Consider the following 27,860-nt stretch of genomic DNA (forward strand, 5'->3'; position numbering starts at 1 on the left):
TTATTTAAATAATCTCTACACCCTACATGGGGCTCAAGCTCATGACTACCAAGATCAAGAGTCAAACTCATGACTACCAAGATCATGCTCTTCCAACTGAGCCAGCAAGGTGCCCCGACAAAGTTTCTTTTAACTTAGATTCATGAAAATTTGAAATGAGTGCATCATGCATGAGATGTTTTTGTTGTGCCATTGTTTTATTGTTGTTTTTGTCTCACATGAGTAGAAAACAAATATAAAATTGGGGTTAAGACTTAAAAGCAACATTTGTGTACCTATATTGAGGTATCTAGGCATATACACCCATATATGTGTGTGTGTATTGATACATTGATGTTTCTTTGGAAATATTTTAAAAAGACATCCAAAACCAACTTAAAAACACATGGAGACATTTTTATTTTACTGCCATTAATACTTTCTTCTACGTTGCACTGGGCTAAGACAAGATGTTTGCTTCACCCATAAGTGTAAACTCCTATGAAAACAGAATAAAAAAAGAACTTAAAAAAGGAAGAAATTATTGAGGCTGTTATGTTAAGCTTGTTATCAGAACTCTTTTAGATCTGCCTTCATTATTTGGGGAAGATTTGCTTGCATATCTTCTAAAGAATGAGGTTAAGATGCAATAAAGCTCATTAATAAAGATGCCACTAATTTGGGGGTACTTCAAGAAGACTTCTGAAGAGTTGAGATGTGACTCTAGAGCACTGCTGTGCACTAAGGTCACCACTAGTTACATTGACTACTCAAAAATAACTAGGGCAGCTCAGGTGGCTCAGTGGTTTAGCGCCGCCTTCAGCCTAGGGCATGACTCTGGAGACCTGGGATCCAGTCCCAATCAGACTCCCTGCGAGGAGCCTGCTTCTGTCTCTGCCTCTCTCTCTGTCTCTCATGAATAAATAAATAAAATATTTTTAAAAAATAATAAAGTAACTAAAATTAACAATTCAGTTCCTCAGTCACAATAGCCACATGTGGCTAGTGGCTATTGCATAGGACAGTACAGATATAGAACACTTTCACCATTGCAGGAAGTTTTATCAGATGGCACTGCTCTAGAAGATCAAGACTTTTAAGAAGCGATACCAGACCAAATTATCTGAATGAGTGCAGCCCATCACTCAGAGCATTTTTGTAATTCCTCTTTGGAAACTGTCTTCAGAACCTTTACAAGCCATAGTAAGAAAATATCTTATTTCATTTATTCTGAGCATATCAAGTGCCTTCTTAACAGCACACTCCAGAGAGTGTGCTGAATGTAGGGATTCAAGGAGTAATGAGACATGCCCTTTCCTCTTTATGCCATGACCTACTGGGGGAAGAAAAAGCTAAGATGTAAAGTAATAGGTGTATAAATGGAAGTGTGTTAGTAGGGCACGTGATGTGATGAGCACTGGGTGTTATACACAACTGATGAATTATTGAACACTACCTCTGAAACTAATGATGTATTATATGTTGGTTAATTGAATTTAAATTAAAAAATTTAAAAATTAATTAAAAAATCAAAAAGTGTGTACAATATGCTCTTGGAGCAGAAAGAAAGAAACAATTGATTCTAATTAAGAAAATGCCTTCTTTATAAAGAATTCAGGTAAAAGCTAAATAAGGGGTTTCAAAGTTTTGCCTTGAAAGATCACTAAGTATTTTTTAAACAAAAGACTGACAAGAAGTTGTGTATTTTTGAAAAGGTTATTCTTATAGGAATTGGAGCAGGTAAAACACTGAAGGCAAGACCAACTGGCAAGCTAAAGAAATAATTTGGGTTAGAGATGCTGAAGGCCCGCGTAGGTCAATGGCCATGAGAATCCAGAGAGAAAGAACAGATTCAATAGCGATCTGATTCAGAATTCAAAGCTTGGTAATTATCCACTCCATTCTTCAGTTTTGCCTCTACATAACGTTGTGCAATTTTTTTAAAAAGTCATCCTGGGGGTATTCTAAAGAATAAGTTGCACAGATTCAAAACAGCATTTTAGCATCTTCTGTTTTTATAAAAACAAATCAAGAAACAGTGTGTGTGTGTGTGTGTGTAGATAGAAGATTTTGTGAAGATACAGATGAAGATCTTGGCAATTATCTGAACCTGGGTAGGATCCAGAGTTTATTTTTTTCATTTTGCTAATTTGTATTTTCTATCTTTTTCTGTAATGACAATGTATTGTTTATGTAATAAAGAAAAGCTATTTTTTTTGTTTTTATTTGCATTTATTCTATGCAGAATTTACCCCCGGGCCATAAGGTTTTTTTCTTCAGTTTCTTCTGGAATATCTTTTTTTTTTTTTGGAATATCTTTTTCTTCTGTGAAACCTCCTCTTCTGGTTTAGGAACAATCTGCTCTTTTTCAGTCAGAATCATCTCGATGTGGCAGGGAGAGCTCATATATGGGTTAATCCGGCCATGAGCTCTGTAAGTTCTATGTCGCATCTTGGGGGCTTTGTTCACATGGATGTGCTCAATGACCAGAGAATCTACATCTAAATCCTTTTTTTTTAAAATTCTTTATTTATTTATGATAGTCATACAGAGAGAGAGAGAGGCAGAGACACAGGCAGAGGGAGAAGCAGGCTCCATGCACCGGGAGCCCGACGTGGGACTCGATCCCGGGTCTCCAGGATCACACCCTGGGCCAAAGGCAGGCACTAAACCGCTGCGCCACCCAGGGATCCCTACATCTAAATCCTTAAGTTCAGTATTACTCTCTGCATTTTTAAGCATGTGCAGTAAAAATTCACACTCTTCTTGGGCCACTGACCCTGTGTCCAGCCCCACTGTTTGGCCTGCACACACTTACCAACTCCACCATTGTAGCAACGGAACGGCACACACTGCTTCTGCAAAGTGACATCTTTCAGATACTTGGTGGCTTTTCAGAAATGCATACCCTTGATGGCCACGGCAGCTTCAAGCGTGTTCTTAAAGTGAACACAAAGATCTGAACCTCTCGATTTGCAGAATTTTGTAGGGTATTCTGGGTCCAGTGAGTAGCAAACCATTTTCAGAGGTCACCTCAGGCTGCTCGGGGAAAGAGCGGAAAAGCTATTTTTTATTTTTTTTAATAATATTTTTTTATTTATTTATGACAGTCACACAGAGAGAGAGAGAGAGGCAGAGACACAGGCAGAGGGAGAAGCAGGCTCCATGCACCGGGAGCCCGATGTGGGATTCGATCCCGGGTCTCCAGGATCGCGCCCTGGGCCAAAGGCAGGCGCCAAACCGCTGCGCCACCCAGGGATCCCTATTTTTTAAATAGTAATTTTTAAAAGCCATAGTCATTAAACCTAAGGAAGCGTTCTAACAATGTTTTTAACAATGCCAACATGGCTAAAATCGTGTCTTTTTCCAAGTTTACTACTACTTTAGGATAACAGTCAGTTGAAATGTGAAAGGACATTTTCTTTAACAAAACAAGCTTACTATTTCATAGCTATAAGTCACTCGTAAATGACCTGCCAAAACTTTGCTATTATTCACTAGATTAGTATTATTCTATGTAATTATAATAGAATGTTGTCTATAATTAGACTTTCCATTACCTTGTAATTTGGTCCTTCCTTTTCTTCCTTTTCTCCCATGGAAATGACCAATTCTCTGACCTATCTCCCCCCCCCGCCCCCCCCCCCCCCCCCCCCCGCCTCAAACTCCTATTCTGCATAGGTATAATTAATGAGCTTGGTTTTCCACCTGGATTCAGGAAGGTGAAATGTTTCTCCAGCTTCACTGCCAGTCTTCCGAAGGCTAATGAGTTTATACTCGGAAGCCATCACTGTTGCACTTCTGGCTGACACTTACATAGCTGAAAAGCATCTCCGCACCTTTGCACAGAACGGCTGGAGCTCTCAGCACGTCCTGCTCTACAAGCCTTGTGGGGCCTGGAGGCACATTGGTGGTGGTTGGGAATGTGCCTCTCAAGCCCATTAGTTCCCCACGGGCTATCATTCTGCAGTGTTCTAGCAGCTCCATCTGGACTCCAACCCCCACCCTGGAGTTCATGTGCATTAAAGAAGGATGGAGTGGTACCTACAGGACAAAGTATTTAGTAGGAAGTAAAAGAAAACATCAGCAAAATATGATTTTTGGAACATAACTCACAGGTGAATTAATCAGTGGATTTGTTTAGAAATGGATTATCCATACTAATGCAGTAGCAGAAATTAAAATTTCTGACTTGCCTTGTTTTGCCAATATTTAGGCATTTTGTTCTACTGAATGTGACTACATGTACAGACACACTTTTATTTAGTCTTACACAGGAAAAGAGAAAGCATAAGGCATGTACTTTAAGTGGTTTCTCATCCAAGCATTTTTATCACAAATTACTCAATCTAGTTGAAAACAGTAAGAAGGAGAATACTTCTGCCCCTCCCCCCAGTATTTGTTCTACCAACCTAGCTTGGCAGCCCAGAATATATTGAATTATAGTTAAAATAAAGGCTTCTCTTTCTAAAACAACATTTGAGTTGTTGCCATAGCAAAAGATCAGCAAGCTGACCTGCTAAAAGTAGGATGTGATTGCATGTTCCTCTCTATAGGATGAGTATTTCAGAGGTTTAAGAAGGAAAGAAAATCCTGAAAGAGAATTCAAGAAAAATAGAAGAATGTTTCAAAGTAATGTCTGTATACATCATTTCCCTCCAAGGCTATTTGGCACATAAATACTTTTTCCTGACTATATGGCACTCACTCCATATTTTTAACTAATTAATATTTAAACAGGTGACGACAGCAACTATATTAAAACTAGAAAGCCTTTCAATAAATGAGTCAGAATTTATAACTTAGAAATTAACTGAATAGGGACGCCGACGCCTGGGTGGCTCAGGGGTTGAGCATCTGTCTTTGGCTCAGGGCGTGATTGGCCCTGGAGTTCTGGGATGAGTCCCACATCGGGCTCCCTGTGAGGAGCCTGCTTCTCCCTCTGCCTGTGTCTCTACCTCTCTTTCTGTCTCTCATGAACAAATAAATAATCTTAAAAAAAAAAAAAAAGAAATTAACTCAGTACTAACTGCTATATTCATTCCACTGGTTGCTTCAGATGTGCTTGCTACAAATTCTGGGTTTGAAAAAGATGCAACCTCATCCAACGATGCACTTTAGTACTTAGTTATGCTAATAATTCTGAATTATGTAAAACAACAGGTAATTCAAACATCATCTTTGGCTTTGTTTCAGATATATTTTTGGTTCTTTTTTTTTTGGATTTTATCTATTTATTCATGAAAGAGAGAGAGAGAGAGAGAGAAAGGGGGGGGGCAGAGACAAAGACAGAGGGAGAAGCCGACTCTACGCAGGGAGCCCGACGTGGGACTCGATCTCGGACTCCAGGATCACACCCCGGGCTGCAGGCGGCGCCAAACCGCTGCGCCACCCGGCTGTTCTCACATTTGGATCTGGGTATCCTCGATCTGAAATTCACTCAAGCTCAAATAAAATAACAAAGCCTAAAAACCTGAAGACTTGAATGTCGAGAAATTGCCTATTTTTAATAGGCGACACAGCGCATTCTCACTCTCCCTCCTCTTAGATCTGCAGGTGTCTCCGCGGCTCCAGTAGACAGAGAAAAGGGAAAGGAGGGGGGCGGTGGAGACCAGCAAGGAAAGGAAATCGTCTGTGTGGCTTGGCGGGCGGGGAGGGGGAGGTGTTCATGTTATGATTAAAAGCTTTCCTCTTCAGTTTGAAAGTTCTTACCCATATTAATGTTCTGACATTAAGGAATAGGAGACTGAGCAGCAGCGGAATTTGAGTCTGTCCATCTGTAACTTATAAAAGGAAAGGAACAAAGCAGGGATAGGAGGCAGGAAAGCGATGCAGGGAGAGAGCGAGATGTAGGCGCGTGGGGACGGGAAGGGAGAGGCGGACTTGGCAGCCGAAGGGGGGACGAAGGAACAGGAATGGAAAGTGTGGCCTGGCCGTCCAGCCCGGTGGCGGAGAAGGTGGAGCCCACGACGTCTCACTTCCCCCCGCCCCCAGATCCTTCTTCCGTAGGTGGAGGCTCTCAGGGCATCTGGAAAGAATCGGTGGGCTAAGGAAGGAAAGGCAGTCGCCCGAGGATGCGCAGGCTCCCGGGCGCTCGCGGGGGCGGGGGCGGGGCGGGGCCGGGGCCGGGTCGTGACCCCAAGGCGCGCGGCTCTGCGGCCGCGGGGGGGCAAGGCCGCCGGCCCACGCCCGCCGTCCCGGGGCCCAGGCCGCGGCCGCCCCGCGCTAACCCCGCCACCCGCGCGCTCTCGCTCCCGGCGCCACCCTCGGCGGGCCTCGCCTCGTCCCGCGTGCAGACCCCCCGGCGCACGGCCTGCTGGCCGGGTCGGCGGCAGGCGGCGAGCAACATGGCCGCCGGCGTCGGCCGCAGGGCCCCGGGTCCCAGCCCTCGGGGGCGGCCCGGCAGGCAGCGGCGGGCGGCGGGACCCGCGGCCCGGGAGCGCGGGGCGGGGCGGGGCGGGGGCGGCGGCCGCGGCGGGCGGGGGCGGCGGCGGGGCGGGGCATCCGGGCGCGCGCGCGGGGCCGGGCGCGGGCGCGGGCGCGGGCGCGGCGCGGGGGCGGCGCGGCGGCGGCGGCGGCGGCGGTTGGGAGCGGCGGCCCAGAGCCCTCTCGCGGCCGCGGCGGCAGCAGCGCCAGCCCCACAGCAGCCCGGCCGCCGCCGCCGCCGCCGCCGCCGCCTCGCGCTCCCGCCGCCCGGCCCGACATGAGTGAAGCGGGCCGGGTGCCCTCGCCCGCCGCGCCGCCCGAGCTGGCGGCGGCCGCCCCGGAGGACAGGAAGGGAAGGGAGCCGGAGCGCGAGAAGCTGCCGCCCATCGTGTCGGCGGGCGCCGGAGCGGCTGCGGCGGTAGGTGCGGGCGGGGGCCGCGGGCGCCCCGACGGCTGGCGTCGGAAGGGGGCGGGGGCGCGGGCGCCCGGCGACCCGAGGCCCGACGGCGGAGATGCTCCGAGCGGTCCCCGCCGGCTGGCGCGGGGTGTGCCTCGTGGACAGCCGCCGGCGCTTCTCGAGCTGCACCTTCCACGAAAACTGGGAAATGTTGGGGGGGGGGGGGCGTCGGCTGCCTGTTCGCGGTTATTGCCTGGGAGGGGGCACTTTCTCTAAGGAAGTGACCAGCGCCCCGGGGTCGACGTGATCACATCTGTTGGGTGAGGACAATGTGTCGGGCAGGGGACAGTGGGTTTTCCGCGGAGGTGCCCGCCTGCCTTTGGGGCGCGGAGATTTTCCCCCTGGAATCTCTTCGCCTTTCCTTCCCTTCCCCCCTCTGATTGAACAGGCTGTGCGACGAGTTTCCACTTAATTGTGACCTTTCCGTTGCTGTCAGGATAGTGGGAGGTAGATGCCTCAGTGATGGTTTTATTTTTCATAAGGCACAGACATGTGACGTAAGGCGGGGAGGCTTTTTTAACCTTTTATTTAAACTCAAGTTATCTAAGCTTCACAGGGATGATTTCCCAGCTGGATTTTCTTAAGGATTATTTGGAGAGGGCTCTGAGGCTTCAAACTACATATTGCCAGATGATGTAATGGGACAGCTCCCCCCCCCCCCCCCTTCCCTGTTTTTACTGGTGGTTATGACTCTCGTTACTTTGGAGCACACACACACAAATTAATCTCTGATTTTTGAGATTTTTATTTGACTTAACATTTAAATACTTTTTGAAAGTTTGCTTTCATACATTTAAAGGCCATGACTTGTCATGCATCTGTGCTTGACAAAATAGTAAAAGTTTAGAGAACATGATACATTTTTTTTATTCCTACTTGCAATTCATTTCTTGAAACCTCCCTCTTAAATGACTAAGAAGTTACTAAAATAGCTCACTCTTTAAAGTGTTAGGAATAATGTTTTGATTCTGTAGGTTTTTCAAAAATATCTAAGGACTGGAAATTGTTAGAACAAGCTCTGCTTATTAAATTAGCAAGATGTGGACAATAATAAAAGGACATACGTATTAAAATATAGCTGCAATCGAGTGGTCTATTGGAGTTGTGCGCGGTAAAGAATCACTTAGGGAAATGCGTTAAAGGACTTTGTCACCCAACTTCTGCAGACTTGGTTCCTGCATTTGTACCCTAGGCTTTCAGAGTTTATTCAGGACATTCCGAACATGCAAAAAATTCTAAATCAGTTGTTTAAAACAATGAACGTATATGCTTATAAGAAACAGTTATATGAAATGGTTTAGGTCCTCAAGTTAGCACCCTTCCCAAAACATATTTATCTCAGTGTAACTGAAAAATTGAAGGTTTGGAATAAAAACTTGGAGAAATTGACACAATATGGACCCAGGTCTACAGACTGTTTCCTGAAGCCCTTGGAGTTTAGAGTTTTGGAATCCAGAGTTTTTCAGAGTTTAGAAAGGCAATTCAATGCATATGTTATAGATAACATCCACAGTGAGGTCCTGGCCAACTAATTCTTTGTAGTCAAGCATGTCAGTAGCTCTGGAGTGAAATGTATGTGTGTGTTCACACTAAGTGAGGTAAAGGCAGGCTTAAGTGTTAATAGCTTCATATCAGTTCACATCAGGTTGGATTGTCCGAGTTTAGGTCAGGTATATGTTTTGTCACCATATGAGTCATAAAAACCTTTCAGTTTTAAAAGCTTATAGGATTTCAGAAGTATGAATAAAGGTTTATGGATTTTTACTACTAGCTAAACAAGAGTAGAGTTTTAAGTTTTTAAAACCTTGAATGGAAAATATGTGTTTAGCCCTCCAGAGGGCAGGAGAGTTGGGATGATATCTGAGTTCAGCAGCAGGTGACTTGGAAGGCCTTGGTGTGGAGGATCAGGAAAAGACAGTTTGTGGCCTGTTTGGTTGTTTTTCAGCCTCTGGTGCGGATTAGATGAAGCTTCTGGAGGTTTGCTTAGGAACCTGATTACCATCAGTAACTTTGTCTTTGGGCCACTTTAGTGATTCTTTTTTCCCCAGGTGAACAGTTCTATGTAGACTAAGTTTATGACTCAATTAATGTGACCCTACATTATTGGCTTTTTCCAAAAATCATTCTATTACATTTTTATGGGAGTTTGGAAATAATTTAGAGTGACAGCTCCCTAGCATAAGAAGAAAGCCAGGTTACGATGACCCAAATTAAGCTTGAAGAGCTGGGACTATATCCTAGAAGTATAAAGAAATGTGCAAGGGTGGGATTGAGGGTGCTGAAAAAGCAGCCCTAAAGTGATTGATTCTAAGACCACTTTAGTGTGAGGGAAGTCCATTCTAGCCGGGAAGTGCCTAACAAAATGTTCTCAAACCTGACTGACCAGAGTTTCCCTGGTGGCACGTTAAAATCCTGATTCCTGATTCGAAGGTCTCACCTCAGAGCAACTGTTTTCAGCCTTTGATGCACAGTGGAACCACCTGGGGAACTTTTAGAGCCATCATTGCTCAGTTTCTATTGCAAACCAGTTGAATGAATTTCTGTGGATGGGGCTTAGACTTCTTTTTAATTCTCAGATGTAGCTAAGATTGAAAATTCATGCTTTATGTACTAAATTAAGTGCTCTATGAAATCTGTATTTTAACTACATTTCTTCAAGTCTACTTAGTTTATGGAGCAACATTTGAATGGACTGGTGAAAAGTATGGATTAAGTGAAAGGCACATCAGAAATCAAAGGGGTGGGGGAATGGAGAGAAATGGTGGTTCTAGCAGTTCTAGTTAAGAGATCCTCAAGAGGCTCAAGATAGAGACCTCAGAAAACCATCAGGGTGCATGGTTTGGCCTTGTTGCTGTGGAGAGGTGATGCAAGTCCAGAGAGTTGAGGAATTGGAAGCAGGACTTGGCTACAAAGGGATGGTGGTATGAACATTGAATCTACTGAGGTTGAGAGAGCGGAGGAGAATATTGTAAATTAGTTACTGATATAATCCAAAAGTTAGGGGAATAATGGTGAATAAGGAAGAAGAAAATGGTCAAAGGAAGAGTAGAAATAATAGTGGCTGGATGGCTCAGTTGGTTAAGTGTTCGACTCTTGGTTTCAGCTCAGGGTTGTGAGCTCGAGCCCTGCATGGGGCTCTACATTCAGTGCTGACTCTGCTTAAGATTCTCTGTCACCCTCTCTCTCTCCCCTGGCATGAGCGAGGGCTCGTGCTCTCTCTCTCAAATAAAATAAATAAATAAAATCTTTAAAAAAGAAAAGAAATAATAGTGGCAAGTGAGGATGAGTTTGTCTACTTCAGCATATAAACCAGGTGAACAAGAAGAGGGAGGAGGTTCTCCACAGGATAGGTTAGCAAGGAATGAAATGGGTTCAAGCAAGAGCCAGATTTAATTAAGTCAGGAAGGTGAAGGAAAATGGAGAAAATCAATTTAGGATTTCAAAGGGAAGTTTGCCCACAACGAAGGTCAGAAGACTTGTCAAGGAGGTGGAACAGAAGCTGAGGAGGAGGAGGTTTTGAAGGCAAGCATAAAGTTTGCAGAGAGGATTTGATAGGAAGTAGCGAGCATGAGAAGTTCATATACGTTGTGTCAGGTGTGTATACATGGGCTTGGTGAAGCCACTAGCCAAAACATTATTGAACATCTGTTATGTTTAGCTTTGGACTGGATGCTACAGAAAACACAAAAACATGGTTTAAGAGAATTCCAGCCTCAGAGGAGGCAGGGCTAACTAACACATGAAAGCATAACAAAGGAAAGCAAGTCACAATGAGCTGTAGAAACAATTTGCACTCTAGGAGACCAGAGAAAGGAAACCATTGTGTGCAGAACTATGAAGAAAGGCCTTCAAGTAAAGGTAATTATTTAAGCCAGCTGGCCATTGGAGGATGATAGGATTTGGATGGACAAAAGAAAGTGGGGTAAGTGATCCAGTGGGGAAAACAACATGAACAAGGCTTAAGGAAAAGCATTAGGGAGTAATACAGTGAGCCCAATGGAAGCGTGCTGGGAACTTGTGGGAGGTAAGTAAGATTGCATGGGGGCTGGAGCCAGATCACTAGGCACAGAAGTATGGACTTTTTTTTTTTTTCCTGTGGTTACTGGGAAGCCCCTGGAGTTGCTTAAAATAAAGGAATGACATAATGAAATCCACAGTAGTGATTAGCGGTAGTTGGCCTGGAGGGGGAGGAGGAAGGGCACAAAGGAAGGAGCTTTGAGCTTTGAAGTTGGTACCCAAGGTGACAGGTGCGTCCACTCAGGTGGTGGCCATGTGATAATGGAAAGAGATGGAAGAACCCATGTGATGTGGAACCTTATTAGAGAACAGAATAGAAAAGAAGGAAGATTGATACGGAAAAAGATTCTATAGTTTCCAGACAAATTCTCTCAGAGAAAAATGTTTACATCAAAAGGCAATCCAGCCAACAGCATTCCAAGTACACATATGTGTGTGTGAACTCACATAAACACTGATCATGTAGGCATTTGGAACGATCTTTTTTTTTTAATTTATTTTTTATTGGTGTTCAATTTACCAACATACGGAATAACCCCCAGTGCCCGTCACCCATTCACCCCCACCCCCCGCCCTCCTCCCCTTCCACCACCCCTAGTTCGTTTCCCAGAGTTAGCAGTCTTTATGTTCTGTCTCCCTTTCTGATATTTCCCACACATTTCTTCTCCCTTCCCTTATATTCCCTTTCACTGTTATTTATATTCCCCAAATGCATGAGAACATATAATGTTTGTCCTTCTCCGATTGACTTACTTCACTCAGCTGGAACGATCTTATATATGAAGACTCTTGTGCCCTTTGTCCATTGTGTTTTAAATAAGAGGTGAGACGGGAAAGAGTGAAGGCTGTGATGCCGTAGGTGTTTTAGGCAATTTAATAAACCACAGATGTTATAAAAATACATCCTATGTGTATATGTTAAATATATATAAGTAACATACAAGCTAGTATTTGAGTACCTACTGTATGCTAAGCATCTTCCCTATATCTCTTGCTTAGATTGCAATCAAAAACAATCACAACCACTGTGATGGTGTGGAAGCTATTCTCATGTCACAGAAAAGGAATCCAAGAGTCACAGAGATTACCTGTTACTTGCTGAAGGGTAAATGGCTAGTAAGGAGAAAAATTTGGTTTAAAATGGATATGTTTCTGACTCAGAAACCCATGTTCTTTCTATATACCATATCTATGGTCAGGGCAATGTGGTTCAAAGAGCCTGCACCTAAAGCAGTATTTGTTATTTTTGAGAAGAGGATGTGGTCCAGTGACAAGTTTGTTCAAAATTTTGTTACCAGAGATAGAACTATTATGGAGGAGAAAGTGTGTTCTAGGATATCTGATAGTGTCAGTTTTAATGGTATGAATGAAAGAATTTTCTATGTAAAATAAAACGATCTCTTTAAAGAAAAATAATCAGAGTTTTAAGACACAAAAAGGAGGGTGATAGCTATATTAATACATATCCAGGGTGTCTCTCATTTTGAGTGGGTTGTAAAATCTGTCAATTTTTTTTAACTGCATGGCCATTATGTAGTTGCCTGCTTATTCTCTCAACTGTAACTAATTCAGGATGTTAGGACACAAGTAATTTGACTCTATGTAACAATTGGAGAAAAGTGGTCATTGTAAGTTATGAACCGGGGAACCTCCAAGAGTACCCTGTAAGATACTGAACCATAGTGAGAAGATTAAATTAATATACATAGGCATTTTTTAGGACATAGTGAGCACTTGACATAGTGAGCACTCAATAAATGTTGGATGATGATATTGTTATCTTCAAACCAACCTCTGTAGCTGGAAATCTGTTTGTAAGCCAGCCAGCCCTTTCTAATTCTGTCCTGTGGCTTTGGTACTTTCCTTCCTACTGTTCTATATCAAGCCTCCAGCCCTGTACCACCCCCATCTTCCTTTTCCACTGTGGCGCGCACACACATACACACACTGAATTAGAGGACATCATGCATTCTCTGAACTCTTTGGGGCTGGTGTATGCCTGGGGTCATATACATTTCTTTTTGAAGAGGAAAACAAATAGCTTCAAAAGGGTAGAACTAGTGTTGCCAGAGTAGCAGCTTATTTTGGCATAGAGTTTGGAAATTAACTTGCTTATTTTTTGTTTGAGTTGAGGAAGACAAGAGTAGGGAAAGATCAACAGAAGACAAATAAGGAAGTGGGTGGAGCTGAGAAAACTCTGGGAAGCTTTGATTTCCCTACTTTTTCTACTGTTTTTGTTTTGTTTTGTTTCTAATATAAGTTTACTCTGTGGGTGAAGGATTCCTTCTTGCATTGCAAAAAGGTTAGACTAGTAAGCCTTACATGAGTAACTAGTTGTTCCTAAGTTGGTATTTGTAACTTAGTAACATTTTGGTAAGCAGTCAAAAAACATGTTTTGGGGAATGATTATAGTAAATGAATATGCCTTTTAAACATAGAAATTACTGAAATGTTACTAATTCAACTGAATTGAAAAGTCTGTCGGAAGTCTGAGCCTAGTCATTAAAGAAAGCTCTATTTCAAAATAACTTGGTTTTGATCCACATGTTTTTATTAAAGAACAGCAGATTGGTTGAGGAATTGTGATTGCATCAAATCATACATTTTTAAAGTAGCATTTTACTATATAATGATAATCTATTGCTGCAATTTTTTTCTTTTCCGAGGTTGTAAAATAAGTGAATAGACTCTCCCCCATGCCACTTTGCCTTCTTGATGAGTGAACACTGAATTTTCTGAGCTTCCGACTAACATTTCTTTTGTATAAAGTTTTCAGTTCTTTGTAAGATTAATTGCATTGTAACTTTCTTGGTGTGGAAATTTTGTTTCAGAATCCACATCCTTATTTCCTAGTCTCCTTTGAAAGAGGTGATTTATATCACTTAAAGAAAAGTAATTCCACTTGGACTGGTGCTACTTAGTCTGAGAGGGAAGTTCACCCCTTGCAAATAGCTAACTTTTCACATCTTAATAGAAGGCTGTCCAGCAAAGTTAGCACTTCTGATTTTATAACCCAGCACCCTAATAGGGAACTGTGAAAAAACATACAAAAAAGAAAAAGTATCTTTACCCAGTAACAGGGCCTAAAATAGTCCCCTTTGTAAACTAAATATAATTGAGCCCTCTCATCTGATATGACCCTACTTGGTCAGTTTCTATAAAAAGTTGGTAAAGCAGACTATCTTAAATATTTTTTTATTTTAACTTAAAACATATAAATGTACTTTTTTTTTCATCTGTCTTTTGACACACTAGCCTTCACTCAGTATCATAGGAAGCTACTCTCTGTACTTTTTCTGTGCATTATAGGTAGTCTCTGGATTTGTTGATACTGAATGATACATGCATTATGCATTATATTAGGAGTACTTAACCTGTTGCTGAAATATTTATCTTTAGACTTGAAAAATAAATTTGGTGAGGTATGCCCCAAAGTATAGATTGCTATTGTCCCTATATCCATATCAGAGATTACCAAAGCAAGAAACTCAGTTTTTATTCATTTAGAGATCTCTTATGCTTTGTCTGTGGAGTATTTTATACCATATTTAAATTCACTACCTTTCCAACAAATCCCTTCTTCCAAAAATTATGTGGGGATATTCTGAATCAGAATAATTCTCTTCTTTTTCCTAAGTTTGTATGCTATATTGGATCTAATGTAGGAAAATATGTTTTCATCTGTCTAGATGAGCTCTGTCCAGGAGAAATACAATGCGAACCACATATGTAATTTAAAATTTTCTAATAGCTACATCAAAAAGAATGAAAAAGGAGGTAAAGTTACTTTTAATAATATATTTTATTTAGCCCAACATATCTGGAAATTTATCATTTCAGTATTTAATCAATATAGACACTGGTTGATATACTTTACCTCTTTTTTTTTCATACAAAGCCTTTGAAAATTGTGTATTTTACACTTACTAAATATCTGTTTGGATTAGCACATTACAAGTGCTGCATAGCCCCCTCTAGCAAATGGCATATTAGACAGTGTAGATCTAGATGATCTCCTCTTGTCCTCCCAAGATATCTTTAATTCATTTGTAGTTTTAATTATTGTTTATCCCTATTGTAGCAGTCCTCAAAGTGTTGTCTTCCACATCCTTACAGAGGTCCATGAGGTCGAAACTACTTTTATGATATGAAGATGTCATTTGTCTTGTCTTATTGCTACTCATTCTCCTGGGTGTAGAGTGTAGTTTACTAAAGGATACCGTGACTTGGTATTGCAACAAATTGAACACAGAAGCAGATAGAAGGATCCAGTTGTCCTCTGTGAAGTCAGATGTTAAAAAATTGATTTGCAAAATGTAAATGCCATTCTTCTCACTAAGATTTTTTTGTTGTTTGAGAAAATATATTTTCCATAAATGGGTTTATTGTTATCTTAAAAGGAATTAATACATGCAATAATTTTTAAGAGTGTAAAGGGATCCTGAGACCAGAAAGTTTGAGAGCCACTACCGTAACATATGTTGAATTTTCTTTGTTTGCTTTTTATTGGGCATTATTGATGACCAGTATTCTACATAAGTGTATTTTCCAACCAACCAAGTGTTATTGAACATTTTAGAATGCCTAATCATTATTTATTGTATGGAGCGTTTTCTAAAATACTTTATGTACCTCTCAGAAGATACTAAACACAATTTAACATGTCCTGTTAACTGGATCCCTGTGACAGCTTTGCATCCAGAGCTGACCTCATCACAGAGCTCTATGCAGAGTCCACCTATCTATATATTTGTAGTGTTTGTCTCTTCAGTAAGTAAAACTTCTGCCAATTGACCTTCTAAATAGCTGGAATGTAATATTAATTTTTACTTGATATGGTTTAAAATGCAAACATTTCCCAGCTTGTTCACAAAACTAGTAATTTAAAACATGTTATGAATAATTAATTTTGTAGATATAAGAATTCAATTTAAAATATTTTAATTCAAAAACTCTAAGATAGTGAGATATTATGGTCTTAAAATGTGTTTCATGATGGAACAGAGAGAGCCAACGTATTCTTTTATCAGTGATTGGTTTAGAATGTGAACAGAAATGTTGTATCTTCTGCAGCAGCTTTTGGGGGATAGAGGATAAGCAAGGTAAATTTTACCAGAATCCTGAATATGATGGAACTTGGTATCCAGTACAAAAGTTATCACAGAAAACCATGAATAGCTGTCTTACTAGCACCTGGTGAAAAATATGATAAAGGGGCGCCTGGGAGGCTCGGCTTAGTCGAGAAGGCATCTGCCTTCCACTTGGGTCATCATCCCAGGGTCCTGGGATTGAGCCCCCATCAGGCTCCCTGCTCAGTGAGGAGTCTGCTTCTCCCTCCCCCTCTCCCTCTGCCTTGCTTATACTCTCTCTCAAATAAATAAATAAATAAATAAATAAATAAATAAATAAATAAATAAATAAATAAAATACATATTTTTAAGGTTCTATTTGTTCATGAAAGACACAGAAAGGCAGAGACATAGGCAGAGGGAGAAGCTGGCTCCCTGTAGGGAGCCTGATGTGGGACTCTATCCCAGAACAGTGGGATCACGACCTGAGCCAAAGGCAGATGCTCAACCATTGAGCCACCCAAGTGCCCCAAATAAAGTCTTTTTAAAAATATGATAAATCAGAAATATAACTCAGGTGTAGTTTGATCCTTAGTAAAGGTTGGAAATAGAAGTTTGTATTAAAATTTAAAATAAGATTGGTAATATTATATGTTAACAATAGCAGAACATAATCTAAGTATTTGTCTATATTTTTTGAAATTATTTATGATTATGAATAGTCAGACCACTGAGGTCCATTTTAGTACTTGTGAAATATAATCTTTGATTAGTTACATAATTAGTACATGAACATTTTTCTGCTATTTGTTGAACCTTTGCCTAGAGAGTCAAGTCTATTATTTATTATGCCAGGTTTAAATATTTTTGAGGATTTTTTTTTTTCTTCAATGAATTCTTGATTTTTTTTAACCCGTGTTCTCTATTTGTGCTTATCCTCAATCTGTAACAGCTGGTTTGGTATCCTGCTACTCTCTATTCTTCAGCATATCCAGCCCACTGCTTGTAGGCTGGCCACATTCCAGGGCTTCATCCTTAGTGTTCTTCTGCTGTAGAACTCATAGATTGCATTTCCAAAACTCCTCAGGAAACCAGATGTAATAAACTGTGGTAGATCCAATTCTTAGAAGACTCAGTAATGTTCTCTAACCTTCAATTTAGTCTGATGTTTGATGTCAGTACCCAATAGCTTCTTGAGTTCATTCTCTATTTTTTAGTTTACCATGGCCAAACAATGCTGCCCTGTTTTTCTCTTGTGAAAGTATTAGGTTATGTGTAAGATTTCTCTTCTATGAGCTAGTCTGGGGCAACGGCAGATTTGCAAGTTTGCTTTTATTAATCATCTGTAGTGTGCTGTCAGCCTCTGAAATTGTACATGATTTGTTCCATGTCATTTCAAATATAAAGTATTGGGAACATAACCATCTTAAAAGACTTACTAGACCAAGGATTTTCCCCCATTGTCTTGTAAGGTTTTTGTTTTTTAATACAAGGAACAGAAAGCCAGCCCATATATGCCTCCCTTAGGAAAAGGGGGGTTTATTGGAATGATACACACACACATAGATCAGAACCAGAGAGCAAACTGGAACAGAGATTGGCTGTTCTCTCACTCTTGGGCGGGCACTCGTTTCCATATTCCTTCATCTAAAATCTGGAAAGACCTCTTTCTGATTACATACTAGAAAGCATCAATGCTCTTTATGCCAGGCCACCTAACATGTGGCCACCCAGGCTACAGATGGCTGCCTTCTGGTTGAGTGCCTATCTCTGCTCCCATCTGTGGCCATTCCTGCACAAAGAATAGCAGTAATGCTGTGGGGACCACAGAAGCAAACATTGGATTTGGCAGCCATGAAATATGCTCAGTGTTACCTTCCCTCAAACCTTTGTCCCCTTCCAGCCATTTAGCCTTTCTCCTCTTCTGTAAAACTTCTGGACAGAGCAATCCTTGCTCTTTGCCTACATTTCCTAATTTCCCAGTCATTCACTAGTCCAGTTCATATAGTTTCTGCCACCAGCATTCTACTGAATCTGTTGTCTCCAGTGTCCACAAGATTTCACAGTTGGTCATTCTAGTAGGCACATTTTAGACCTAACCAGTCTCCATTCTTTAACATCATCGACCCACTTCTCTTGAAACTTGATCCTTCCTTCATTTGTAACACATCACCTTTTCTTGGATTGCACATCTCTTTGGCTATTGATTCTTTATCTTCTTTGTCAGCTCATATCATACATGCCTCAGAGATACTCCAGGTTCAATTCCAGACCACTGCGATAAAGCAAGTGTCACAGTTAAGTGAGTCAAATGAATTTTTTTTCATTTCCCAATACATATAAAATTATGTTGGTACTATACTGTAGCTTATTAAGTATATAAAAGCATAATATCTTGAGAAAAATATACATACCTTAATTTAAAAATGCTTTATTGCTTAAAAAATGCTAACCATCATCGGAGGATTCAGTAAGTCATAATTTTTGTTTTGTTTTGTTTTGTTTTTTGCTAGTGGAGGGCTTTGCCTTGATGTTGATTGCTGACTGATCAGGGTGGTGATTGGTGAAGGTTGGGGTGGCTATGGCAGTTTCTTAAAATAAGACAATGAAATTTGCTGTATCAATTGACTCTTCCTTTCACAAATGATTACTCTGTAGCATGTGATGTTGTTTGATAGCATTATATCCACAATAGTACTTCTTTCCAAATTGAAGACAATTGTCTCAAACCCTGCCTCTGTTTTATCGACTAAGTTTATGTTGACATTTCAACAGTCTTTACCAGGACTAGATTTCATCTCAAGAAACCACTTTCTTTGCTCATCCATAAGAAGCAACTCCTCATCTGTTGAAGTTTTATCCTGAGATTGCAGCAGTTCAGGCACATCTTAGGCTCCACTTCTAAATCAGTTTTCTTGCTATTCCTACCACATTAGCAGTAACTTCTCCACAGTAATCTTGAACCCCTTAAAAGTCATCCATGAGGGTTGGAATCCACTTCTTCCAAACACCTGTGAATATTGATATTTTGACCTCTTCCCCTGAGTCACAGATGTTCTTAATGTCATGTAGAATGGTGAATCCTTTCCAGAAGGTTTTTATTCTAGAAGGTTTTCATTTGACTTTGCCCAGATCCATCAAAGGAATTCCTATCTAGGGCAGCTACATCCTTATGAAATGTATTTTTTAAATATGACTTAGAAGTCAAAATGACTCCTTGATCCATGAGCTACAGAATGGATGTTGTGTTAGCGGTATGAAAACAGCATTCAGTTCATTGTACATCTCCATCAGCGTTCCCAGGTGACCAGGTGCATTGTCAGTAGCAGTAATATTTAGAAAGACATCTTTTTTCTGAGCAGTAGGTCTCAACAGCAGACTTAAAATACTCAGTAAACCATGTTGTAAACAGATGTGCCGTCACCCAGGCTTTATTATTCCACTATTAAGAGTACAAGCAGAATAGATCTAGCATAATATTTAAGGGCTCTAGTGTTTTTGGAATGGCCAGTGAGCATTGGCTTCAATTTAGAATCACCATCTGCATTAGCCCCTAGAAAGGGAATCAGCCTGTCTTTTGAAACCAGGTATTTATTAACTTCCTCTTTCTATGAAAGTTTTATAGTTTACGTGAATCTTCTTCCAATACGCTATTTTGTCTACACTGAAAAACTTGTTTAGTGCAGCTGGCTTCATGAATTAGCTAAATCTGGATAACTTGCTACAGCTTCTATATCAGCATTTGCTGCTTCCCTTGCACATTTATGTTATGGAGATGGCTCCTCTCTTTACACCTCATGAAGCACCTCCTGCTGGCTTCCAACTTTTCTGTAGCTTCCGCACTTCTCGCAGCCTTCATAGAATTTCAGAGAGTTAGAGTCTTGCTCTGGATTAGGTTTTGTCTTAAGGGAAATGTTGTGGCTGGTTTGATCCTCTATGTGGACCACTAAAACTTTCTCTGTATTAGCAATAAGGCTATTTTGTTTTCTTATAATTTGTGTGTTCACTGGAGTAGCACTTTTAATTTCCTTCAAGAACTACTTTTCCTTTGTATTCACAACTTGGCTGTTTGGAGCAAGAGGCCTAATTTTCACACATTTCATACATCATCATATCTTCTTCCCTAAGCTGAATCACTTCTAGCTTTTGATATAAAGTGAGAGTATGCAACTCTTGCCTTCATTTGAATACTTTAGAGGCCATTGTAGGGTTTTTAGTTGGTCTAATTTCAATACTGTTGTGACTCAGGGAGTAGGGAAGTGGGAGAGGGGGAGAGATGGGAGAACAGCTGGTCATGAAGCAGTCAGAACACACACACTTGATCAAGTTTGCCATCTTATATGGGTGTGATTTGTGGAAACGATTGCAATAGTAACATCAAAGATCATTGATTGCAGATCATAATAATAATGATAATAATGAAAAAGTTTGAAATATTGCATGAATTATCAAAATGTGACACAGAGACCCAAAGTAAGTAAATGCTGCTGGAAAAGTGGTGCTGATAGATTTCTTGATCCAGGGTTTCCACAAAACTTAAATTTGTAAAAATGCAGTATCTGTGAAAAATAAAGTATAATAAAAGGAAGTGTGTCCATATTTCCCACAGTTCTGTCTTTATATTAGTTTTGTATAACAGTTGCTATGTGACAGTGGCATGATGATAACCTTGTCAATTAGGAAAAAATCCATTATTTTGGCACAAGAAACATGATTTTACCTAGTGTGCATTGATTCCTTTTCCAGTCACTCACAAATCATATTCTTATAAAACCCAGTCTAGAATTTTCGAGTTTTTACATATTCTTAAGACATACACCCTCCTGTTTATCATGAGGTGTCAAAGAGTGCCTGTTCTCTTGAACTTTGAAATAAAGCATTATATGTTATTTATTTTGTAATTGACAGAAACATTTTGTGATTCTTATTATGCTTCACATTTGGAACTGAAGTAACTGTTATATCATGCCATTTCTTTGGCCCAGCCTTTCATGACTCCTCATTCCTTATTCCTGTTGTCTTGGTTCTTCAGACTTTATGTTCTCTGATAGGCCTGGTTTAGCTTTTAGTATTACTTCCTTCTAGCCTCTTCCTTACACTGCTGACAGAATAATTTTGCTAGGTTACAGATATGATCATGTCACACCCTGCTTAGAAGTCCTCAGTGATTTTTCCCTTTTCTCCTTCTAGCACATCATTTCTACTCCATGGCTTGAGGGCTTCATGATGTGGTTTCTGCCTGTCTTTCAGTCTCATCTCACTGGGCCATTCTCCCTATCTGATTCTCTGTTTCAACTACACTGCTCCCTAAATCCTGTTGTTGCTCAGTCCTAGATAGCAGTTAACTGTTTCTGACAGTTATCAATGAAAAAACAACACTGCCCTTGGTATATTAAATTATTGCAGATATTTAAAGCTAAGTCGACAAAGCTACATTACTGAGAGGCTATTCATTGATCTCATTTCACAAATTGGTTATTTTATTAATTACTATGTATAAATGAAATATAATTCATCAAATTTGGCTTTTGTTCCCACTAGTATTTAAGATGTTCTATAGAACAAAACATACAAGTAAGCAAACATGGCCCTAGTAGTTAACAAAATTTTTAAGTATCCTCATATTTATAGTAAGGAATGATTTACTTTTTCAAATGTATAGTTTATTTTTATTTTCTTTTTCTTTTTTAAGATTTATTTATTTATGATATACATAGAGAGAGAGAGAGAGAGAGGCAGAGACACAGGAGGAGGGAGAAGCAGGCTCCACGCCAGAAGCCTGATGCGGGACTCGATCCCGGGACTCCAGGATCGCACCCTGGGCCAAAGGCAGGCGCTAAACCGCTGAGCCACCCAGGGATCCCCCTGATTTTATTTTTCTAATCAACATACTTGTTCTGTGAATTTGAGTTTATTGCTATAATTTACCAAGAAAAATACTGGATATCACTGTCTTATTATCGCATTCCCCAGTTTTCTCTTTCCTCAGGAATCTGTTAGCGATTAGAATTGATTGGCTGTTAAATGGATTTGTTGATTGAATTAGTTATTTTTTATTATTCAGAGAATCCACAAGTGAACTAAGCAATGTTCTTTAGGAACTTCTTTTATTGAGAAGGGGTAGAAGAAGCAGGAGGAAAATAAAATGTTGAGTCTTTCCTAGATTGCTAGGACCTAATTTCCTTAAAATACACTTAAGTTTTTCTCCTTATGTTGATTTCCTCTGCTTACGTGAATTGCTTCTAAAGCTATAGAATTTTCATTCAGCATATATCTGTAAAAATCTAGAGTAGCCACAAAGTGTTGTGTAAACAGTCTGATATGTGTAACATACCTACTGTCACAGGATAAACTCTTAATAGTGATATCTACTATATGGAGAGATTGATATATGGTTATTTAAGGGTACAGACTTCAGGGTCATTCAGAGCTTGAATTCCCACTTACCAGCTCTGTGAACTTGGGCTTGGTCCTTCAATTTCCTTATTCATATAGTGAGGTATAAATACATATCTCAGAGGAATGGTATATTAAGGTACTTAATACAACACCATGCCTATATAGCAAGTAGTCAATAAGTGAATTATATATTATAGGCATTTGTTGAGCCACTCATCACGTTGTAGGTTTTGTACAGGACTCTAAATGATACTGTTTATGATTGTGGTACCAGATTCATATATTACATCTATTAGAAGATTATTTTAGTTAGGCAACATGTCTAATAGACTGGCTCATGTAGACTAATCCTAACACGTAAATACTAATGAGTCTTCACTGAACCTAAATCTAGTCAGTAGGCAAGCAAAATTTATACTTGTGGCCCTATGAAAATGAATCAGATGATCCCATGTTATCTATAAGAGAGTCGGGAATGTGGGAGAGTCAATCCTTGGTAATCGTGAATGTTTTTGCTACATGGTATATGAGCTAATTCTGAAAAGGCAAATGGAACTCAGTGAATTAGGAAGGAGGAGAGGAAAAGGAAACTATTCTGAAAGCAAAGAAATTACCTTTAGAGTAAAGGAGTGAATATCAGGGAGGTAGTTATGTTCTATTAAGCATCTGTAAGCTAGAAAGATCTAGAGCTAGGAATAAACCCTGAGGTAGCTCCATAATTGAATATTGCCCTCATAATATTTTACTTATAATTATAAAGTACAGATGAATTACATGTTATGGACTATACAGTTACTGTTTTGTGGAAAGTACGCTAATGGATAGATTCTGTGCTATAGAAAGATTGTGCTGTTATATGCACCTAAGGATCCCTAAGTGCTTTGCATTATCTTTTTTTTTTAATCCCATCTCCTGTTTAACCCAACCCATCCCCCCATCCATCTCCCTTCTGGTAACTGTCAGTTAGTTCTCTATAGTTAAGAGTCTGTTTCTTTGTTTGCCCCCCTCCTTCTCTTTTTGCCCTTTGCTCAGTTGTTTTGTTTCTAAAATTCCACATATGAGTGAAATCAGTGGTATTTGTCTTTTTCTAACTTGCTTCACTTAGCATAATGCTCTCAAGCTCTATCTACATTGTTGCAAATGGCAAGATTTCACTCCTTTATGGCTGAGTAATACTCCTGTGTGTGTGTATACGTTTTCTTTATCCATTCATCAGTCGGTGGACATTCAAGCTCTTTCCATAATTGAATTAGTATTTTTGTATTCTTTGGGTAGATACCTAGTAGTGTAATTGCTGGATCATTGGGTAGTTCTGTTTAACTTTTTGAGGAACTTCTATACTGCTTTTCAGAGTCGCTGCACCAATTTGCATTCCCACCAACAGTGCAAGAGGGTTCCGCTTTTTCCACATCCTCGCCAACACCTTGTTTCTTGTTTCGTAGATTTTAGCCATTCTGACCAGGTGTAAGGGAATAGCTCCATTGTAGTTTTGATTTGCATTTCCCTCATGATAAGTGATGTTGAACATCTTTTATGTGTCTGTTGGCCATCTGTACTCTCCTTTGGAAAAATGTCTATTCATGTCTTGTGCCCATTTTTAGTTGGATTATTCGTTTTTGGGGTGTTGAGTTTTAAGAGTTCTTTATAGATAGATTTGGGTACTAACCCTTTTCAGATATGTCATTTGCAGATATCTTCTCCCAGTCTATAGATTGCTTCTTAGTTTTGTTGATTGTTTCCTTGCTGTACAGAAGCTTTTAATCTTGATGAAGTTCCAGTAGTTCATTTTTGCTTTTGTTTCCCTTGCTTCCAGAGATGTGTGTAGTGATGGGCAGCCCTGGTGGCTCAGCGGTTTAGCACCGCCTTCAGCCGAGGGCCTGATCCTGGAGACCCGGGATTGAGTCCCATGTCAGGTTCCCTGCATGGAGCCTGCTTCTCCCTCTGCCTATGTCTCTGCCTCTCTCTCTTTCCCTCTCTGTGTCTCTCATGAATAAATAAATAAAATCTTAAAAAAAAAAAAAAAGAGAGAGAGAGAGATGTGTGTAGTGAGAAGTTGCTGCTGAGGCCAAATACGTTGCTGCCTGTGTTCTCCTCTAGGATTTTTCTGGATTCCTGCCTCACAGTTATATCTTTCATCCATTTCAAATTTATTTTTGTGTATAGTGTAAGAAAGTGGTCCAGTTTCATTCATCTGTGTCTAACTGTCTAATTCTTCTAACACTATTTGTTGAAGAGACTATCTTTTTTCCATTGGATATTCTTTCCTGCTTTGCTGAAAGTTAGTTGACTCTAGAGGTGAGAGTCCATTTCTGGGTTCTCAGTTCTTTTTTTTTTTCTTTTTTTTTTTTTTTTTTTTTTTATTTATTTACTTATGATAGTCACACAGAGAGAGAGAGGCAGAGACACAGGCAGAGGGAGAAGCAGGCTCCATGCACCGGGAGCCTGATATGGGATTCGATCCCGGGTCTCCAGGATCGCGCCCTGGGCCAAAGGCAGGCGCCAAACGGCTGCGCCACCCAGGGATCCCCTGGGTTCTCAGTTCTGTTCCATTGATCTATATGCGTGTTTTTGTGCCAATATCCATACTGTCTTGATCATTATAGGCTTGTAATATAACTTGAAGTCCGGAATTGTGATGCCTCCAGCTTTGCTTTTCTTTTTCTCAAGATTGCTCTGGGTATTCAGGGTCTTTTGTGTTTCTGTATGAATTTTAGGATTGTTTGTTCTAGCAGTATTATTACTATTCCATTGGTATTTTGATAGGGATTGCATTAAATATGTAGGCTGCTTTGTGTAGTATAGACATTTTAATGGTGTTTGTTGTTCCAGTCCATGGCATAGACTATCTTTCCCTTTCTTTGTGTCATCTTCAGTTTCTTCCATCAGTTTTTTCAGAGCACAGGCTTTCATATCTTTGGTTAGGTTTGTTCCTGGGTAGCTTATTCTTTTTGGTATAATTGTAAATGGGATTGATTCCTTAATTTCTCTTTCTGCTGCTTCATTATTGGTGTAGAGAAATGTAACAGATCTCTGTATATTGATCTTGTATCCTATAACTTTACTGAATTTTTCAGTTTTAGCAGTTTTTTCCTGGAGTCTTTCATGTTTTTTATGTATAGTGTCATGTCGTCTGCAAAAGGTGAAAGTTTTACTTCTTCTTTGCTGAGTTGGGTGCCTTTTACTTCTTTTTGTGGTCTGATTGCTGTAGGTAGAACTTCCAGGACTATGTTAAATAACAATGGTGAGAGTGGACATCCCTGTCTTGTTCTTGACTATAGAGGAAAAGCTCTCAGTTTTTTCCTCATTAGCTCTGGGTTTTTCATCTATGGCCTTTATTATGTTAGCATTACCTTTTTAAATCCTGGTACACTCAAAGTATAGTCACAGTGCCTAAAAAGAAATGAACTCTAAAAAGTTTATCTTTTTACCTAAACTGTTAAAGTTGCATCAAAAGGCAAGAAAACCTTCAATGAATCAATGAAGTATCTATCACATGTGTGTTAACTATTGAAAATAATATTTGTGGTGCTCATAAAAATACTGTTACCTAAATACAAAGTCAAAAGAGCCATTAACACGAATGGAGCATGTACGATGTATGAGGAGCTGTGCCAGTGATTTTATATGCATTATCTCAGTGAAACCTCACAGTAACCCTATAAGGAAGATACCATTAATATTTCTATTTCCAAACTTTATCAATTTGTAGCATGATACAACCATTTTCATTTTATATTTAAAATAATTTGGTCCTAGAAAAGGTAAGTCAGTGTTATATATTTTATTTATATATCATATCTATCATCAAATTAAAATCTCGGTTATAAGTGTCTATGATTTCTGCGATAAAATAATTTAAATATAGCTAGTGAGAATTATGCTGCAATGTTAACTTTTCTGTTTTTAGGGTTTGGACAGAGGATCCAAAGGTCAAACTTCCACTTTTAGCAGTTTTATTTCAACTGTTAACCAGAAGAAAGAAGCTGCTGAAAACAGAAGTTCACCTACACATCTCATTTTCCCTAACATCAAGAATGGTAAAATAATAATTATTATTATTATACACACAGTCTGTATATTTTGGCTGAAAATGTATTATCAAACTATTAAAAAGTAGTTTTTTGGTAGGTGAAGTTAATATATAGTATGAAAAAATAAGCTGTATAAATATTTACAGAAAGGAGCAAAATTGTTATTTTTAGGTGATTGTTACCTGGGGTAAGGCATGAATGACATACAAAGCTGATGAATAACAGAATTTGGTTAGGCAGCCAGACACAATACAAATATATGAAAATTCAATAGACTTCTTTTATTTGAGGAATAATCTATTAGAAGACTTGATGGAAAATAATGAAATACTTAGAAATAAACCTAAAAGAAGGTAAGCAAACCTGTATGAGGAAAACTGTAAGACTTTATCAAAATACTAAAAGGTCATGAGAGGGAAAAACAAGATGTCAAGTATATCCAGTTTACTCTCTGCATTTAATACGTTTTTCAACAGTTTTGGGGCGGGGGGGTGTGAATTGTAAGAAAGTAATGCCGTTTGTGCGCTATAAGAATTAGTGTCCAAGAAAATGCAAGCAAAAATAATGAAGGAGCCTTTTCCTCCATAGTACGTATATTATAGAGCTATTGTAATTGCAATACTGCCACAAAGACAGCCAAATAGGTAGAGATAAATGAGTAAAAAATATAGTATGTAAGTGGTATTCATTTATTCAAAAAAATAGAGTTAGGGATAACTGGATAATATTGCTAATAATAACCTGAGATTTTTTAAAACTACAAAGTACTAGAAGAAAACACAGGGGGTTATTTATATAAAAAATCTCTTGGCACAATAACAATGTCAAGAGCCATAAAACAAAAAATTGACAAGTTTAGATACATAAAAAAATGTAAAACTTCCATAGGAATTCCTTAAAGTCCTAAAGTATAAACATCTACAAATGTCATAGTCCTTGAAAAACATATCATTGATCATAAAGACTATTAATAAATCAGTAAAATGAACATTCCAATAAAGAAAAGGCAAGGGATCTGAACAGACCAATCAAAAGAGGAAATTTAAGCAATTACTACACATATGAAAGGATGCTCAATCCTTTTAAATACAATCTTGTATTTAAAGTACAAATAACAATAAGTTAACATTTTCCTCTGTGGTTGCAGAGAATGAAAGGATTTGCATCTGTGATGTCTAGGGAGTGTGAAAATTGGCACTTTATGAATGAGTAGCTTGGAGTACTATGCCTGGTTACGAAAAATGTGATACGTGTATAAAGTGTCTAGGAGAAATGCCCACAGTACACTGTAAAATGAAAAACACAAGTTATACATAATAGGTGCAATATGACTCCAGGTTTTTAAGAGTAAGGAAACCTTTTATACTTCTTTGAGCATATAAAGAGGTATGGAAGGATGCCCACTAATCAGTTTTATGGTTTCCTCAAGAAAGTAGAATTTAAATATGCTTTATTTCTTCATACAGCTCTGTATTGTTTTGT

At 39.5% G+C, this 27,860-nt stretch overlaps 1 protein-coding gene and 1 long non-coding RNA gene across 7 annotated transcripts in view; one reads left to right on the plus strand and one right to left on the minus strand.

Moving 5' to 3' along the window:
- Window positions 1–252: 252 nt before the first annotated feature.
- LOC112672048 (uncharacterized) lies at window positions 253–6,080 on the minus strand. The gene is made up of 3 exons (XR_003144001.3): window positions 5,692–6,080; window positions 2,798–3,018; window positions 253–478 (listed from the first exon to the last, which is right to left on the minus strand). It is a non-coding gene; the product is annotated as an uncharacterized LOC112672048 (long non-coding RNA).
- Window positions 6,081–6,654: 574 nt separating this feature from the next.
- HECTD2 (HECT domain E3 ubiquitin protein ligase 2) overlaps window positions 6,655–27,860 on the plus strand; it is a 70,238-nt gene continuing 49,032 nt past the window's right edge. For 2 of the 6 annotated variants that reach the window (XR_003143997.3, XM_025466496.3), the window contains exons 1-2: window positions 6,659–6,823; window positions 26,255–26,384. Coding sequence is in view for 2 of the 6 variants with exons in the window: in XM_025466496.3 (XP_025322281.1) it covers window positions 6,683–6,823; window positions 26,255–26,384 (271 nt within the window). In the remaining 4 variants the exon portion in view is untranslated. Of the gene's footprint in view, window positions 6,824–26,254; window positions 26,385–27,860 lie in introns of all 6 variants that reach the window. The other 4 variants (XR_007406898.1, XR_007406897.1, XR_003143998.3 and 1 more) reach the window with 4 other exon arrangements.

The sequence above is a fragment of the Canis lupus genome, chromosome 28 (genome assembly GCF_003254725.2).
Source record: "Canis lupus dingo isolate Sandy chromosome 28, ASM325472v2, whole genome shotgun sequence".
In the NCBI taxonomy this organism is placed as follows: Eukaryota; Metazoa; Chordata; class Mammalia; order Carnivora; family Canidae; genus Canis; species Canis lupus.